Source organism: Erpetoichthys calabaricus, chromosome 6 (assembly GCF_900747795.2).
Source record: "Erpetoichthys calabaricus chromosome 6, fErpCal1.3, whole genome shotgun sequence".
NCBI lineage: Eukaryota > Metazoa > Chordata > Cladistia > Polypteriformes > Polypteridae > Erpetoichthys > Erpetoichthys calabaricus.
In genome coordinates, this window is record NC_041399.2 from 85490867 (window position 1) to 85508529 (window position 17663).

The 17663-nt window shown below is 39.4% G+C and overlaps 1 protein-coding gene across 1 annotated transcript in view; it reads right to left on the reverse strand.

The window, feature by feature from the left end:
* Positions 1–3624: 3624 nt before the first annotated feature.
* marchf11 (membrane-associated ring finger (C3HC4) 11) overlaps positions 3625–17663 on the reverse strand; it is a 118781-nt gene continuing 104742 nt past the window's right edge. Inside the window, exons 3-4 of the mRNA XM_028803249.2 lie at positions 8181–8373; positions 3625–4792 (exon numbers count right to left, since the gene is read on the reverse strand). Of these exons, the coding sequence (XP_028659082.2) occupies positions 4467–4792; positions 8181–8373 (519 nt within the window). The 3' untranslated portion in view covers positions 3625–4466. The remainder of the gene's footprint in view (positions 4793–8180; positions 8374–17663) is intronic.

Genomic DNA, 17663 nt, shown 5'->3' on the forward strand with positions numbered 1-17663 from the left:
CAGCTACTTTAGACTACAGAACTAATTCTTCCTGACAAAACTAATTCTTCCTTTCTCAGTCAGGTATATTGCTTAAGTGTCTCGTCTGTTGATTTAAAAGAACAAGGACTTCGCTTGAACACAGAACGTATGAATTATATACCAAGCCCTTAAACTGGCTCCTATATTGGTTAGAATGGTGTCAGAAATGGTGATGCATAAACCTATTTAGGTACAATGCTCCAATAAAACTAGCGGAGTTAGATTACTGAAACTCATTTGTTCAGCCAGCAAGATTGCTTATATATCGGGTATGTGGCTGCGTTAAGCGTGAAAGGGCAAGAGTTCAAAAACATGTGGGAGAGGAACAATAGCAAATACAAAAGGTGTCAATGCTCTTAGGCCTTAGTTTCAGAAATACAAGAATTAGTGTCCTTCACCAAACAGGATTTAGCTTTACAATTCAATGTGGACACCCCTCCTGCCAATGACAGTGATGCTAGTACTCGGACTTCCTGGGAACCTTTTCAATTCAGGTTGTTAGATCAATGATTAGCATGCCATGAGGCATGGTAAGCAGTAAGATGAAACTTGATCTTGGAAATAAATGACTCAAAACATAACATTTTTAAACTCACTTAATCCAATCAAGGTGTATTTTGGCAGCACTGGGTGTGCAGCGGGAAACAATTCTAGATGAGATTCAGTTCATCGTGTGGACCACTTACTCGTTCAAACAATCACGCACATTTACAGTCACACAAGGTCAATTTGGAATCTGCAGTTAATCTAACCTGCACATCTGTGGGAATGTGGCAGGAAAACCAGAGTACCTGTAGGAAAACCCACGCAGACACAGCAAGAACATGCAAATTGAAATGCAAAACCCAATACTTTTTTCCAAAAAAATTTATTTTGAATTCAATGACAATATAAAAGCATTTCATTATATAAAATGTATTAGCTTTTATCCCACTCCCATCAAAAAGTGCTTAATGCATTATTCTATGGAAACAGGACACAATGTAGCCCTAATTTCAAATAATTCCTTAAATGGTAAAATGTATTTTTCAAGTTAAGGTGTTCTGGTAAAAATTTTTACTGAATATTCCATGCAAAAATGGTTATTTACTGTTTATAACTTTAAAACATTTACTCTTCACACTTTCAAACCACACTGCATTATAAAAATACATACATTTTATTGAATACTTACAAAACAATAAAAAATGTCCATTTGAAATAGACCTGTTTTAGAGGTTATCTCCATCAGAAAGCACCAAACAGTATTCCTGAACATGAACTAAAAAATGAATTACTTGTACTGTATATAGTTTGTAGTGTAAGGGTAATTAATGTTTATGTAGATTAAAGCTACATCAGAACAATACAGGGCAGGCATCCAATTCACTTTAACCTCTCACTGCCAATGGGTAAGGTCACACAGATAAAGCAAAAAATCAAGGGATATGAGGATTAACTGATTTTATATTCAAGAATATAATTACTATTGAAGCAGTTTTTACCAGATCAGTGCAATACACATACAGTATTAGTGAAATGAAAACTGTCAGGTACCAGTTTTAATGAATTTCAGATTTTAATAAAGATCAATATGGTTTTAGCCTCTGACCATTATGATGTAAATAATATATATGTAAATACAAAAACAGCTAGTGATCCCAAATCAACTGCAGCAACAGCCTCACAAACACAACTAAAAGTGTACACGTCAAGCTCCATTCTGTCAATCTGCCAGTTTAATGTATTAGTCCGGCCCTAAACAATTGTACTGTAAGAATTTAATTTTCTTTGTTTGAGATATATATAGATATTGATATATATATACAGTTAGGTCCATAAATATTTGGACAGAGACAACTTTTTTCTAATTTTTGGTTCTGTACATTACCACAATGAATTTTAAATGAAACAACTCAGATGCTGATGAAGTGCAGACTTTCAGCTTTAATTCAGTGGGGTGAACAAAACGATTGCATAAAAATGTGAGGCAACTAAAGCATTTTTTTAACATAATCCCTTCATTTCAGGGGTTCAAAAGTAATTAGACAATTGACTCAAAGGCTATTTCATGGGCAGGTGTGGGCAAGTCCGTCGTTATGTCATTATCAATTAAGCAGATAAAAGGCCTGGAGTTGATTTGAGGTGTGGTGCTTGCATGTGGAAGATTTTGCTGTGAACAGACAACATGCGGTCAAAGGAGCTCTCCATGCAGGTGAAAGAAGCCATCCTTAAGCTGCGAAAACAGAAAAAACCCATCTGAGAAATTGCTACAATATTACGAGTGGCAAAATCTACAGTTTGGTACATCCTGAGAAAGAAAGCAAGCACTCAGCAATGCAAAAAGACCTGGACGTCCACGGAAGACAACAGTGGTGGATGACTGCAGAATCATTTCCATGGTGAAGAGAAACCCCTTCACAACAGCCAACCAAGTAAACAACACTCTCCAGGGGGTAGGCATATCGATATCCAAGTCTACCATAAAGAGAAGACTGCATGAAAGTAAATACAGAGGGTGCACTGCAAGGTGCAAGCCACTCATAAGCCTCAAGAATAGAAAGGCTAGATTGGACTTTGCTAAAGAACATCTAAAAAAGCCAGCACAGTTCTGGAAAAACATTCCTTGGACAGATGAAACCAAGATCAACCTCTACCAGAATGATGGCAAGAAAAAAGTATGGAGAAGGCGTGGAACAGCTCATTATCCAAAGCATACCACATCATCTGTAAAACACGGTGGAGGCAGTGTGATGGCTTGGGCGTGCATGGCTGCCAGTGGCACTGGGACACTAGTGTGTATTGATGATGTGACACAGGACAGAAGCAGCCGAATGAATTCTGAGATGTTCAGAGACATACTGTCTGCTCAAATCCAGCTAAATGTAGTCAAATTGATTGGGCGGCGTTTCATGATACAGATGGACAATGACCCAAAACATACAGCCAAAGCAACCCAGGAGTTTATTAAAGCAAAGAAGTGGAAAATTCTTGAATGGCCAAGTCAGTCATCTGATCTTAACCCAATTGAGCATGCATTTCACTTGTTGAAGACTAAACTTCAGACAGAAAGGCCCACAAACAAACAACAACTGAAAACCGCTGCAGTAAAGGCCTGGCAGAGCATTAAAAAGGAGGAAACCCAGCATCTGGTGATGTCCATGAGTTCAAGACTTCAGGCTGTCATTGCCAGCAAAGGGTTTTCAACCAAGTATTAGAAATTAACATTTTATTTCCAGTTATTTAATTTGTCCAATTACTTTTGAGCCCCTGAAATGAAGGGATTGTGTTAAAAAAATGCTTTAGTTGCCTCACATTTTTATGCAATCGTTTTGTTCACCCCACTGAATTAAAGCTGAAAGTCTGCACTTCAACTGCATCTGAGTTGTTTCATTTAAAATTCATTGTGGTAATGTACAGAACCAAAATTAGAAAAAAGTTGTCTCTGTCCAAATATTTATGGACCTAACTGTATCTATAATACACATTATATATATGTATATACATATAGATACATATAGATATATACATACATATATATATATACATATATATATATATATATATATACACACACACACACACACATATTTTATATATATATATATATATATATATATATATATATATATATATATATATATATATATATATATATATATTCAGCGCCCTATTTATTAGGTACATCTGCTTGTTAAGGCAAACAGCCAGCTTTTTCATACAGCTTATACAGTTGCACCTGAGTGTAAACACAGAACTTGCACACCTACTCAAAAAGAGTATCTACTCCGACTAACATTAAATTGGAAAAGATGAATGATCTAAGCGACTTTAACCATTGCATAACTGTTAGTTTCAGGTATTGTTCCAGCTCATTAGAAACAGATAGGACTTTTATGCACTGCAATATGTAGAGTTAACAGGAAATGTAGCAATAAGCACTGGTCCAGGATATGAAAGCAAGTCTCCGTAAGCTGTGAGTTCACATTACTAACCACACTACCATAATACTGTGTCCCATTATATAGGCATTAACATTATTTATCCAGTACAGACTGTACATAAAGAATATATTTGTCCCAGACTGCTTTGAACATTTCAGAAATATGTTTGGTAGACACAAGGGAATTTGCAGGAATAAAACCTTTTGTTCACCTTTCTTTCCACTAAGTTAACTCATTGGTTTTTGTCAACAATAATAGATTAATAGATGACTTTAAAGCTTTTCCAACCAGGTCACTCTACTATTCCATACCAGCATTTTTGGATTAACTGAAGATTTTGAAAACATGAAGAATTTTTAATATTCAAAATATTGCAATCCCAAATTGTCCCGTTTCCATAGAATGAACAACAGTAACCTTTCACTTTGTACTGTATTTAGATGGATCAACTAGTTTAATAATGGCATATACATTCACATGAAGCACTGATGATGAGTCACTGCTTTTGGATGGCAGTACCTTTTATACGGAGGTCACTCTCATTACCACCACTCCTGAACTGTTATCCTCACTGGTGTCTTCCTGGTTTGTTAGCCTGTTGCACAGTTGCAGGAGAGTAAAGCCACAGTGATATCGATGGGAACCAATGTGAGATGGGTGGATTGAGCCCCTGTTGCGGAAACTGGCTAGTGGTAACCACAAAGATTTGCTGGCTGAAGAGCCCCCATTGCTGCTATTTTCTTCCACGTCGGCAGTCTTATCATAGTTCTCCACGTCCCAGTGGAGATTCACAGCTCTCCACCGTTTGAAGACATTGAAAACTGCAGCCCCTTCATGAATAATTAAGCCTGAAAAAAATTGACGTGTTTAAAAAGGAAAGCAGTTAAGAATTTTTCATATGTTCAACAGGATCAATAATTAACTCTTCAACTACTATAAGTACAACAAACAGTAAATAAACACACTGGTATTATGTTTTATATGCAAATGTATTACACAATGTCAGTTGGGCTAGGCACATTTGCCTTTTAATTTTTTACCCTATAAACCAGTCCGGAATGAAGCAGAAACAAATTCTGGATGGAGCCATCACTGGACATGCTCACTCAGACAAAGCCAATTTAAAATGACTAATTATACCTTATGAATTGTACTGCCTAGAAATTATTCATTTTAAATCATCAACCTAATAAATATTACTCACTAGCAAACGTTAATTTTAGTCCTGATAAAAACAACAAATCAAGACTGGCTGCTTCACAGGATACAATTAAAATAATCTGAATAGTAATATGGAATCAAAAATAAGACCTCAGGCTAACACATACTGATCATCACATACTTTTATTGTTTACATACAGGGCTCTGTGTAGCTGAACGCTATTGGTTAATTGGTCTCCATAATGGCACATTCACTCACACTCATGTACAAGAGTCATCAATTCACCAAACAAATATCATTAATAAGAAATCATTGATTCCACCTATAATAAAAAGTTACCTCTTCAATGAATCAAGCCTAGTGACTTGACAGACTATACTAACAAATTTAAATGTAATATGAAACCAGCAATAATTAAACCCAGTGACAATCAAAGCTGTTTGGAGCCTTAGACAGGGTTGCTGGACGTCACACTTCGTTGTGCTTAGCAGGTAGTCGGTATTACTGTGGTCCCCTTGGTATCCACAGTGCATTCACTCGCACAAATGGGAGCCCCTTTGTGTATACACTGTGTAATTTAAGTAGCGTGTGTCCCTTGGTGTACAGATTGTGCACATTTTTACTGTCATAAATGGCACCCAGCAGCGAAAACCACACTTTCAGTATCATCAAGGTTCAACAACTGGGGTATTGTGGTCCCCCTCAGTGTCTGTTGCGCGCACCCCAAGATTTTCATAAATGGCACCCCTCAGTTGACGCCACATATGTCATCTAATTGATTGACTAGCTCTGATTAAACTTCAATGGAATAATGAATTAAAAATAGCTGGAGGTGTATCCTACAGTTTTAGATGTGAGTCAGGAAAAAATAGTGGATGCGTCACCAGTCTACATCAGAGGGCACACTTACTGTCACACTGGGCTACTTTACAGGGTCCAATAAACTTAACCTACACATATTTGGGATGTAGCATGAAACTTGCTAATTGAGCTCCAATGTGAAAGCTATTCTATTGTATGCTCGTGAGATGTAGTGCACCACTAAGACCTCCACAGACAAACTGTAGACTTTGAACAGATGTCTGCGGCAAATCCTCAACGTCAATAGCATGATAAATAACCAATGATGAAATATGGAGGAAAATCGAACAAGAAACAGTTGGCAACCAGATCAAGAGGAGAAACTGGAGATGGCCTGGCCATACTCTGTGAAAATCAATATCAAACATCATATGGCCAGCCCTGAGATGGAACCCTCAGAGAAAGTGTAAAAGAGATTAGCCAGGAACAACATTGAAATCGTCCACAGAACAAGAAGGGAAACAAACAAACAGGGTATGCATGCGGCAAGGTAGAAGTGCTTTCCTGGGGCTAGAAAAAGTAGTGATCCCTTGTTGATGATGTATGCTCTGCATAGGGCACAAAGGAATCAGAAAGAAAACTGGGGAAAAACAAAAATCCACACAAACTGGACTGGGATTTGAGTTCACTTCATTGATGCAGCTGTGAATCGCAGTGTCTTCTATAGCTAAACTATTAAAACAAATGTCTTCCCAGACCAGTTTTCCCCTCCACAACTCCGAATTTAAATAAGTGATTTTGAGGAGGTTATGTTCTCATATGCATAATAATATAGACTGTATGATGGCAGCCTGGTTGGCACTGAAGCCACAGAAAACCTATGGTAGTGCAGGATTTCAAACAGGGTATAAGACACTAGTGGGTTATGTGCTGGCAATATTATTATTAACAGCATGACTGGACCACCACCAATAAATGGTGTGTATCCCAATACAATTAGTTCTTTTGGATCTTGAAGATGACTATTATATAAAAAAATCTTGGGTCGAGACGTGATCATCTCGGAGAGACACTTTGAAGTCCTGCAAGACTACTTTCACGTCACGCCCTACTTACAAACAATTTCTCGGAGACACTTTAATGTCCCACGAGATAAGAAAGTGAGACAAAAAGACAGCTGCTGTACAGGCTTTTAAATGATCGTCACGCAGCGCAAAATGCAGAACACGCAGCTCGGTAGCAGCAGCTGATCCGTCCGCATCTCCTTAGCATGCGTTCAGCCCCCCCCCCCTTCACAACGCAAGTGGCAGAGACGCGAAGTAGCAAGCATGAAGCGCGCCCCCAGGTGGGGGGGTTTTGGGGGGTTGGCAAGTGAAGCGAGTTGGGAGCAAAGTATATATTAAGTTAATTTGCACAGCATCAGTAAGAGTATGTGAATGAGACTGATGCCCCATCCAGAGGTAGACCTGTCTTGTGTCCAATGTTGTATAGGTACGCTGCTGTTCTCCCTCTGTTATCCTAAATGCAGCTTAAGTGATTTCAAAACTTTTTGATTGGTTTGGAAAATGAGTGAATGAATGAATGAAAGACTGCGGTGGGCTGGCGCCCTGCCCGGGGTTTGTTCCAGCCTTGCGCCCTGTGTTGGCTGGGATTGGCTCAAGCAGACCCCCGTGACCCTGTAGTTAGGATATAGCGGGTTGGATAATGGATGGATGGATGAATGAAAGAATGAATGAATAATGAACACATTTGCTAGGTAAAGATATTCTGATTTGCAGCTAATTATGATGAACAGTAAACATTTCAATTTAGACATTTTGTACAAGGAGGAGCTATAATGAATTTGTCTAGAGAGAAAATAACCCTAACCATATATTTACAGCTCTTGCTAGTGAGGTAAACAAAACTGACACATATAATGTTATCAATAAACTCCAAAGAGCCCAAAGCTCCCGAGCTCTAAAATTACATTGAGCCCAGCATCATGGTATGGGAAAACATTTTTGTATAATAAGAAAACTGCCAAGATTTCACCACTAGCCTCACAAAGCTTAGATGCAGAATGGATTTGTTATGGCAGGCAAGGTGATAACTGTGGCAAAGGTGATATAGTGTAAATCTCAAAGCCACCTGATCAATCCACATCATTAACCGTTCAATTGTTCTAAATTTAAAAAATATAGTATAGTAGGTGTTCAGTCTGGAAATGCACAGAAACAATGTATATATTTCAGAATACAGACTCCATGTTTTCTCAGTCCTTGAAAACTTACCTATACATACTAAGTCCATAAAGCCATACATCCCATAGCAGATCTGAAACAAGATGTCTCTCCTCTGCCACACTGCAAACGGACTTAATGCAGACCACATGAGCCAGGAAATGCTTGCCACCAGAAACAGTGATCCCAGGAAGACAGCAATAATTTGGACTTTTTCCACTAAAGTAATTGTGATGGGTTGCCACTGTAAGAAAATGAAAGGACAACCTTTGTAAAAACATCTGTAAGTTTGATTTCATTGTAAACCACAATTTAATAATAGTATACATATAAATTAATCTAATTCAGAGCTGTGTGGGGTATACAAAACAGATTTTCACACATCTCAGGGATGCTCTCCCAACTAGCCTAGTCTTGGCTAGTCTAGTTGTAGACTTGGCCAGGATAGTACCCTACATTTATTGAGTGTTTGGACCCCAACCCCAACACACTCTCCAGTTGATGGGCCAGCAGTTATGGCCAGCTCACTGCCCTTGCCTCCTGGCTTTTGGCTCATCTCCTCCCTCTTGTGCCAGAGCCAACAAGAGGCTCTCTCTGCTGCCTCTGCCACCTCTGCCAACCTCCAGACTGTTCGTTCATCTGCCTCTTACTCACATCCTGGCCAGTAGATTCCACACCAACTGTACGGGAAATCCCTTACAGCTTACCTCCATTGGAAAACAGCAAAGTTTGCCATCCCTCTGTCTTTGCTGCCTTATTATACGGCAAGAAAAAGTTTGTGAACCCTTTGGAATTACTTATCTTTTGCGGTCTTCAATTAAGACACAATATTAGGCAAACACAATCTGAACACACTACTTAAACATTCACATCCCAGGCTGTAATCTATATATTGTAAATATCAAAACAAATTATATTTGTCGCATACAATTGTACACTTAAGTAGAATATGCAGTAAAATGCTTAGCTGCTGAACTCCCAAGACTATGCATTAAAGAATAAAGAAACATTTTCAAAGGACACTAAACAACAGCACAACAACATTACAAATATCAAAGAAGTCACTACATTAAATTAATGCAAAAGTATACATTACAATAGAATTATAAATTAATTCAATATTATGCATTGCAACAGAATTACAAAAACATGTGACAAACACACAAACAAATAATAACAAATAATTTAATGTTAGAGAGATTAAAAGAGGGCATTGTGTAGTTCTAAATACTTTCGTTATTCAAGATGTGGAAGGACTGTGGAAAGAATCCACTCCTTAATCTTTCTGAACTGGTCTTTAGTCAAGTTACCATTTACCTGACCACCACACAGGCCATTGTTGGGATGACTGGCTGGCGTCTTTTATCATTTTGTTTTCCCTGGTCCAAAATTGTTTGGTGTAGATGTCCTAGATGTTAGGGAGTGTACACACAGTGATGCATTCAGTTGACAATACCACTCTGTGCAGGGCCTTTGTGGTACTGGTAACATATGTACAATTTCCAAATCACGCAGTAATATTTAATACAAGTATAAATTTATATACATATACTATAAATTTATATATACCACACATAAAATATATATGTGTGTGCACATGCTATACATATATACACATCTCTATTATAAAAAAAATCTTGACAGGGAGACCAGGGAGACGAGACGTGATCTTCTCGGAAGACAATTTGACATTCCGCGAGAGACATTTTAATATCACGTGAGACAAGGCAGTGAGACAGAAGGACAGCTGCTGTACAGGCTTTTAAATGATTGACATGCCACACAACAAGCAGAACACGTGAAATGGCAGGAGTGTAGTGCACATCCAGGGGGGCTGAGCGAAGCAAACGAAACCTGATCATCTCAGAGAGACACTTTAACGACACGTGAGACTAGACATTACAACCTTAGGAAGCAAAACCCGTGAGACAATGACTTTTGCATGTCACGACCTACTAACAAACAATTTAAAACAAGTTCATGGACATCTAACCTAACAGTTGCTGGAATGCTTTTGGCAGACACACTTCATGTGCTCCCAGCTCTTAAAACAACGACAAGTGACAAGCAGAACACACAGCTGCAGCAAGCCAGCAGATGATCCAACCACTCCTCAGCATGCGTTCAGCTCCCCCCCCCTTCACAACGCGAGCAGCAGAGACGCAAAGTGGCAAAAGGACAGCTGCTGTACAGGCTTTAAACTGATCGATGTGCAGCGCGACAAGCAGAACACGCAGCTTGCCAGCAGCAGCAAGACAACAGCTGATCAGACTGCATCTCCTTAGCGTGTGTTCAGCTCCCCCCCTTCACAACGTGAGCAGCATTATACTGTATGTCCAGCGAGAAAGAGATTTAACCACGCCCGGGGCAGGAAATAAAGGACAAATATTGTTTTTACAAAAGTTTTAAAGTAAAAGTGAAAATAATGCATATGTAACAATCTCTTTAAATTGTATATCTGGTAAATCAAACTCGGGGGTGGGCAAGCGAAGCAAGCAGGGGGCAGAGCCCCCTAGTACTAGATAATATTGTAATGAAGGGCACCTGGACTGTTACACAAGTTCTTTATCATTCACTTTAGCACTTGTTGCAGTGTATAACAGCAATTGCTTACTAATTTAGCATTGTGTTGTATTTATCTGCCTTCTTCAACTCAATTAACTTGATTTTATCCAACTTCAGGGCCACTGGGGAGGTGTAGTATATCCTTGCAACATTAGACACAAGGAAAAAAACAAGTTGATGTTGGTCTCATTAAAACAAATTCTGTCTCCCATTTACTGCTCTGTGAATAAAACAAAATACAATTGCAATGTGTAGAATATTAACAGAGCAGCTGAGTTCTTTATATAGTCTGTATTTTGGATGTTATCCCTCCACCCATGTAGGTTTTCTCCGTGATTCATAATCCACTCATGTTAGAATAATTACTGATGCTAAATTAGCTCTGTATAAGTGGGGTGTGTGAGCCGTGAGCACCCTGTAATGGATACACAAACTGACATTACTTTGAGTCTGCTAGGATAAGCTCTGCAATCCTGTACTGATGCACCACACTGCTTAGCTTCAGGAAAATGTGTATGACAACCATCTGGACATGGTCAGTGCAGGATTTGCATGTTCTTGTCTCCATGTGGTGTTTTCCTTCCATTTCATCCAAAACACGTAAGCTTAGGTTATTTGGTGACTAAACTAGCGTGGGGCAACCCATCCACTACTGGTTCCTGCCATAACCATATACTGAATAAAGCAGTTTCAGAAAATGGAACGATGGAGGAAAAATAAGCTAGTATATTTAAACTAAAAAATAAAGGCAATGGAACTCAAGATGTTCTTACAAGACATGTCTTTGACAGACCACTTTTGCTTAAGCAAACCAAATGTTAGGTGGGGAATAAATGACAGGCAGTATAATAGTGGATGAAACAGTGGACTTTAAGTCATGAGGCTGTTGTTTCAATTACACCTTGTGTCTCACACTGTGACTCTAAGGTAGTCACTTCATATTCCTGTTTCCAATTGTGAAAAAAGGAGGCAAATGTAATAGATACTAAGTCACCTTGAATAATATAATACAATAACTAAAAATGAGAGAATAGCCATGAGTGCCCTCAATGATCAAAAATGTTTTGATATTAAATAAAAGACAAGCAGAGCACTAGCATGCCTCAGCATGAGCACAGCGCACTCAACAACAGCTATCTATCAGATTACAAAGTGAGTCAAACCAACAACCCAGTGCCCATTGCTCTCAGGGAGTCACATTCATGGCTTGTGGCGGCCGGGACACCCCTTCTACATATGTTCCGGGGGAGCAATCATGGACTGCTCAATACCTCTCCCGGAACACTTGGTGGCAGCCTCCCTGGCTGACGATGGTGCCTCAGTTTCCCGCAGGGCTCCATGGGAGATGGAGTTCTCCACAGCCCTGCTGGGATCTGAGGTGGCCGCTAGGGGGTGCTGCATGGGTCCATGAGCTGGCATGGACAACTCTACAGCCCCAACCAGAAGTGCAATCAGAAACAGGTGATCAAGCACCTGGAGCACTTCCGGGTGGGCTATAAAAAGGGCCAGCAACCACCACTCAGGAGCCAGAATCGGGAGGAAGAGGACGAGGTTGCCAGGGAGGAGTGGTGGTTCGAGAAAGAAGTGTTTTTTGTGTTTATTTGGACTGTGTTGTGGCAGGGGGGTACATGGGGAAGATGTGCCCTCCAGCTGAAGAAAAATAAAAGTCTTTGTGTTTTACACGTGCCTCCGAGTGAGTCTGTGCCGGGTGGGGCGCTATACAGCGTCTAATTCACAGACTTCAGAGAGTCACTTCCTAATTTTAAGAAAAGTAGGCACTCAAATGCTAAGAAGTCTCCTCCACTTTAAAAAAAAAAACATTAAGCCTTCAACAGTAGCTGGCCCCAGAAAGACTTGCACGATAAGGTAAAAGTTTGGATTCCTTGATAGATCAAGACACTTGAATCATGGATACACAGCTACTATGAATATATCAGGAAGCACCAGAGGCGAAAAGTGTAATGGAGGTAAAAGTTTCACAGTGGAGAATTAGTCATCCGTGCTTTGACTGTTACTGAGATGCTGAAATCTAAAACTAAATGGCTATGTCAGGGAACTCTTGTTAGAAAGCAGTGATTGCATTCGTCTCTTGGAGTTCTGGAGCGTGAAGTGCCGCATTAGACACTGCTGTTTGAACAGTCTCCCTCAGGTAACATTTGACTGCATCCAAATGACTGTTCTACAGGCAACTTCGGTCCATGGCACTCAAATTATTTTATACTAACAAGGAAGATTTGTTTTTTTAGTATAAACAAAATGAATCCATTTAGCCACTTTCTGATTGGCTCAATCTAACTCACGGTTGAACACGTGAAACCCAAGAATGATAGTATTAGTAATAAGCACAGCATGCTACCCTGGTTGTGACATCCGTTCAAAGGTCAACATATTTTTACCTTAATTGTTTACACAGCAATCCATTCATCCATTATCCATACCGTTTAATCCAGTTCAGAGCTGCAATAATCATTGCCTATAACAAAAGGTTAACACTTCTGACTCTGAGGCCCTAGATTTCCAGCTAGAACTTAATGTGAGAATGAGAAATGGAGAAACTGTGAGCAATTCTTCACCTATGACATGCACCATTGTCAGGCACAAGGCAGTAACCAAGCCTGGAAGGAGCACTATTCAACTGCAGGGGACATTAACAAAAGTAACTCGTAAAAGGCTACTTTAAAGTTAAGAGTCCATTAACTAACATGTACATTTTTAGGGTATGAGTGAAAAAAAAATGATGCCAACTTTTATTCTGCTGCACCAATTTTATACATACAGTATCTAAATCCATCCATCCATTTTCTAACCTACTTATCCATTTCAGAGTCAGTCAGTTGACTAAAATAGAGTAGGCTGTGGCAAATGTATAAAACTGAAAAGTAAAGGTAATAACAGTGCTTTTTATAAGATATGCTTCAGAGTCTTTACTTTAACGCACAATTTTAGGCTACAGCATGGGAACTTCATGTGTTAGGCAGTAACCAACCCTGAATGAGGACACATGCACTCACTTATTCACTCGAGGCTGATTTGTGAATTAACTGAACTGAAGTTGTGAATTAACTGAACATGTCCATCCTTGTGACAAGGGAGAAAGCCCAATTATGGACTGTCATGGATATGTGACTGGGGATCGCCTTCTGGCATCGACTGTGGTAAGCAATACCACTCCAGAGTGAGAGAGGGAGCTGCTGGTAATGGTATCTTCTCTTTCTCCCACAGCATCTAGTAGATGCCCAGTAATGGCACCCAACCCCGACCATGACACTCACAGCAGACCCCAACCCTTCTGGTCAGACACCTTAAAAAGGTGTGGCCCCAGAATGTGGCGCCTTACTCACAACAAGGACTCCATAATGTATAAGCTCCTATGCCAGGTACAAGATCAAAAGATAAAGGCAGAGAACTCTATGTGGGTTGATTTTCCGCCTTTGTGCACCCTTTTGCTATAATTAAACAGGGCTACTAAGATGGCACCCCAATGATTCTTGCTGCCTCAATCTGGTTCCCTCCCACTGGTCACACTACCTTAAAAATAACTTTTTCTTTCAAGTGTATGTCCATCCATCCATTCAGCATGGCACTAGCAGTGGGCATAAAGTGAGAACCAACTCTGGGAAGTGTGTTTTCGTCAGTATTTTCATTAATCTAGTTGTTTATGAGTGATTAATGGATGATTACTGTTGTCCTTGTCATGTATATTTGTATTGACATTTTACTTGCCCTTTTTTTTGTATTCTTTATTTTGCCTTATACAATTTCTTGTATTAGGAATTTGTTACGTTTTAACATATCCCTTGGGGTCAGAGCACAGTGTCAGCCATTGTACAGCACCACTGCAACAATTGCAAGTTAAGGGCCTTGATCAATGGCCCAGCAGAGTAGGATCTCCTTTGGCAGTAATGGGGATTCGAACGGGCAACCTTCAGAAAACTGGCACAGATCCTTAGCCTCAGAGCCAACACTCTACCAAATGTAATTCCATTCATCTGGATTTATTATGAGAATTAAGTTTAGCAAAAGGCACATGGACTCAAAACTGTAGCCCTAACATATTCTTGAAATTGTGCCGCTAATGCCTGTTCACATTTAATAATTATAAAGACTACAAAGAGACAGGCTAAGGGTCACTCATTGTATAGAACATAAATGTAAGGAGCTGTGGTGTACAGCCAGAGTGACCAGCTTGTACTGTTACCAGTAAGTGATGGGATAGTGGTGATTGGGTGATTAGTTTTATTTTCGTATTGCAACAACCTGAAATGTGGTGAATGAAGGACTGGAGCTTCTTCTGAGCAATCACCATCTTCATGCGTTCACAACACCATGCTCCTTCTTTCTCTTTTCCAAGCCAACACAGCTCTATTTATGTGCTCCATCACACATGGCTCTGCCCCAGTGCAGATTCTTACCTGAATACTTTCTCACTGGTCAGAGTGGCAAACGATTTTTTGAAGTCTACAGACAAACCACCAAGTGGCTACTGACAACAGCACTATAATTTATAAAACCAGAATTTAAAAATATTTCTTAGCTGGATACCCTGGGCTGGTTGATTTATTGTCATCTTTGGTAGGGTGCACACTGCTGAAATAAAGTATCTGGCTGAAACATGCTGTAGACACAGAATAGGTGATTTGCAGTTTGTAATTTGCAATCGTCAGACATGTGACTGGTCAGATCTTTGATCTGTTTTCATTAGAACTGATGTGACTGATGATAAACCATAGTGCACCAATGTAAAGATAAAGGTTGTATGTGTAGTGTAATGTATGTGTAAAAATGCTTGAATGAGAAATCATTCACATTTAAAATACTGGTCAAATAAGGACTTCAAATCATGTTGATTTGTACCCATCAACTTTTATAAAAATAAAAAAAAAGCTGCCACAGGTTTTAGCACATTATCTTGATAACTTGAGGCACCTGACAGGATGCAGCCCTGAAGAATACCTGCCACTTCATCAGTGGATATGCTCACTCACATTGAGGGAAATTTAAAGACAACAATCAATCTAACCTAATCATCTTTGGGATGTGAATGAAAACTTGGCTACTGGGAGGAGACACAATGTACATGGACATGGTGAGAATATATAGACTTCACAAGACACTGATCAAGCAGGAGCCGAAGCTCTGGTGTTGTAAGGCTATTGCTGTTCACACAAAGATTAAATGACCCCCAGAACTGATTTCTCAAGAGCATCCCAAAACAATCTTCTTCAAATATTCTGGGATTCCCAATTCTACTCTATGAGGCCCCTTAGCACAAATGTTGACCTTCAGATTTGCTGGACTCTAGCTGTGGTATAATGTCTTTGCAATGAAACTCTGCATTGTAGTAATTAATTAACAACAGGCACAGACCTTCACATTGCCAACTCTCACCATATGCTCCATCTCTCAATGAACGTAATTATTGCTTTAATAAGACAGAGGGCACAATTACAGAATCGCTAGGTCCTGGTAGACATGCACCTAACCTTTAACTGGATATTCCAGTCAGAAAAGAAAAAACAAAAGTTCCTTTTGAAGCCAATAAAAGGACTTTCTGTGACATGTATTGTAAATCTTTCTTTATATAAAGCACTTTATTAACTCAACTAACTCTAAATTACCACGTTTATACAGCTTTATCGAATATCTTTAACTATTAAAATAAGTCACAATACTCATTTGGCTTTAAATATCAAAGGCACTCAATGGCTTTAAAAAGAAATATTGGCAGATTTATTATTTAGTCTGAAGTCTTGATTTTAGTCTATCTTTCACCTCTTTGAGGTGCTTGTTTTTTGGCAGCTGCCCTACACAGCTGGTCAAATGATTTCTTAGCCATTTGTCAGTCTTGAAGGGCATTCGTCATGGAGTTTCCTGAACTAGTAAGAGCTGGATGGACGGCTCTTTGTAACATTAATATGTCTAGGAAGTCCAAACCCAATTCCATATGACAGTCCGCTCCAGGAGAAGGTGGAGTCTTTATATCTGGAAATTAAAAACCTTGTCAAGTACGAAGGCTTGCCAAGTAAAAATTGAAACATAAACCAGCCCTCTTGGTTCATTCACATAGTGAAGTCTGGCAGCTGTGTGTCACCCAGTCGTCTGCTAAGTGTAATCCTCTGACACTGGCTTCCATGAGACTGGATAGTGGAATGTTTCTCTGTCAAAATCTGTATGCACAGTTAAGGGCAAAATTATGGAATTATGGAAGATTTGCCTTAAATCCTGTCCAATGCCAACAGAATTCGTGAAACCTTACAGAGGAAAACATTCATCAGTGTAAAGGCCCTCCTCCATTTGGTACATTTTGGACTCCGTAAAATACAATCCTTTAGAATGCTGCATAACAAATTTATTGAAAATAGGGGTGGCCAAAATTATTAGTCCCCATGTGTGTCCCTCGGGACAACATGTAGCAAATAGAATTTTTCAGGATTCAAACCACACCTTAACCCCAAATTTGCATTATCACAAAGTACAAAGAGACACATTCTGTTAGAAAAAAAAACAGGATGTGGTCACAAGTGCAAGATATCAAAAGACTCTGAAGATGAATATCAGAGATATCAATAAGGATGCCAGATGTCTGCAAAGATAACAGTAACTATACTGGCCTCTTCTGGACTTGAGGTCTCAAAAATACTATTGTAAGGGCTTTTTATCATTGTGGGCTTTGAGGTCATCACTCGAGGAAAATTCCATTGCTCACACAGCAGCACATCAAAGCTAGGCTGACTTTTGCCTAGAGCCCATTTAAAACATGGGGAAGTCTGTCCTTTGGTCAGATGAGAAAAAAATGAGAGTTGTTCAGGACACATGGATGTTACTTTTGTTTTTGGCAAAGGAAAGGAGAGGCCTTCAACTGTAAAATCACAGTTCCTACACTTAAACTAGAGGTGGAAGCATAATGCTCTGGGTTGTTTTGCTGCTTCTGGCACAAAGAACCGTGTTTGGGTACATAGGATCACGAAG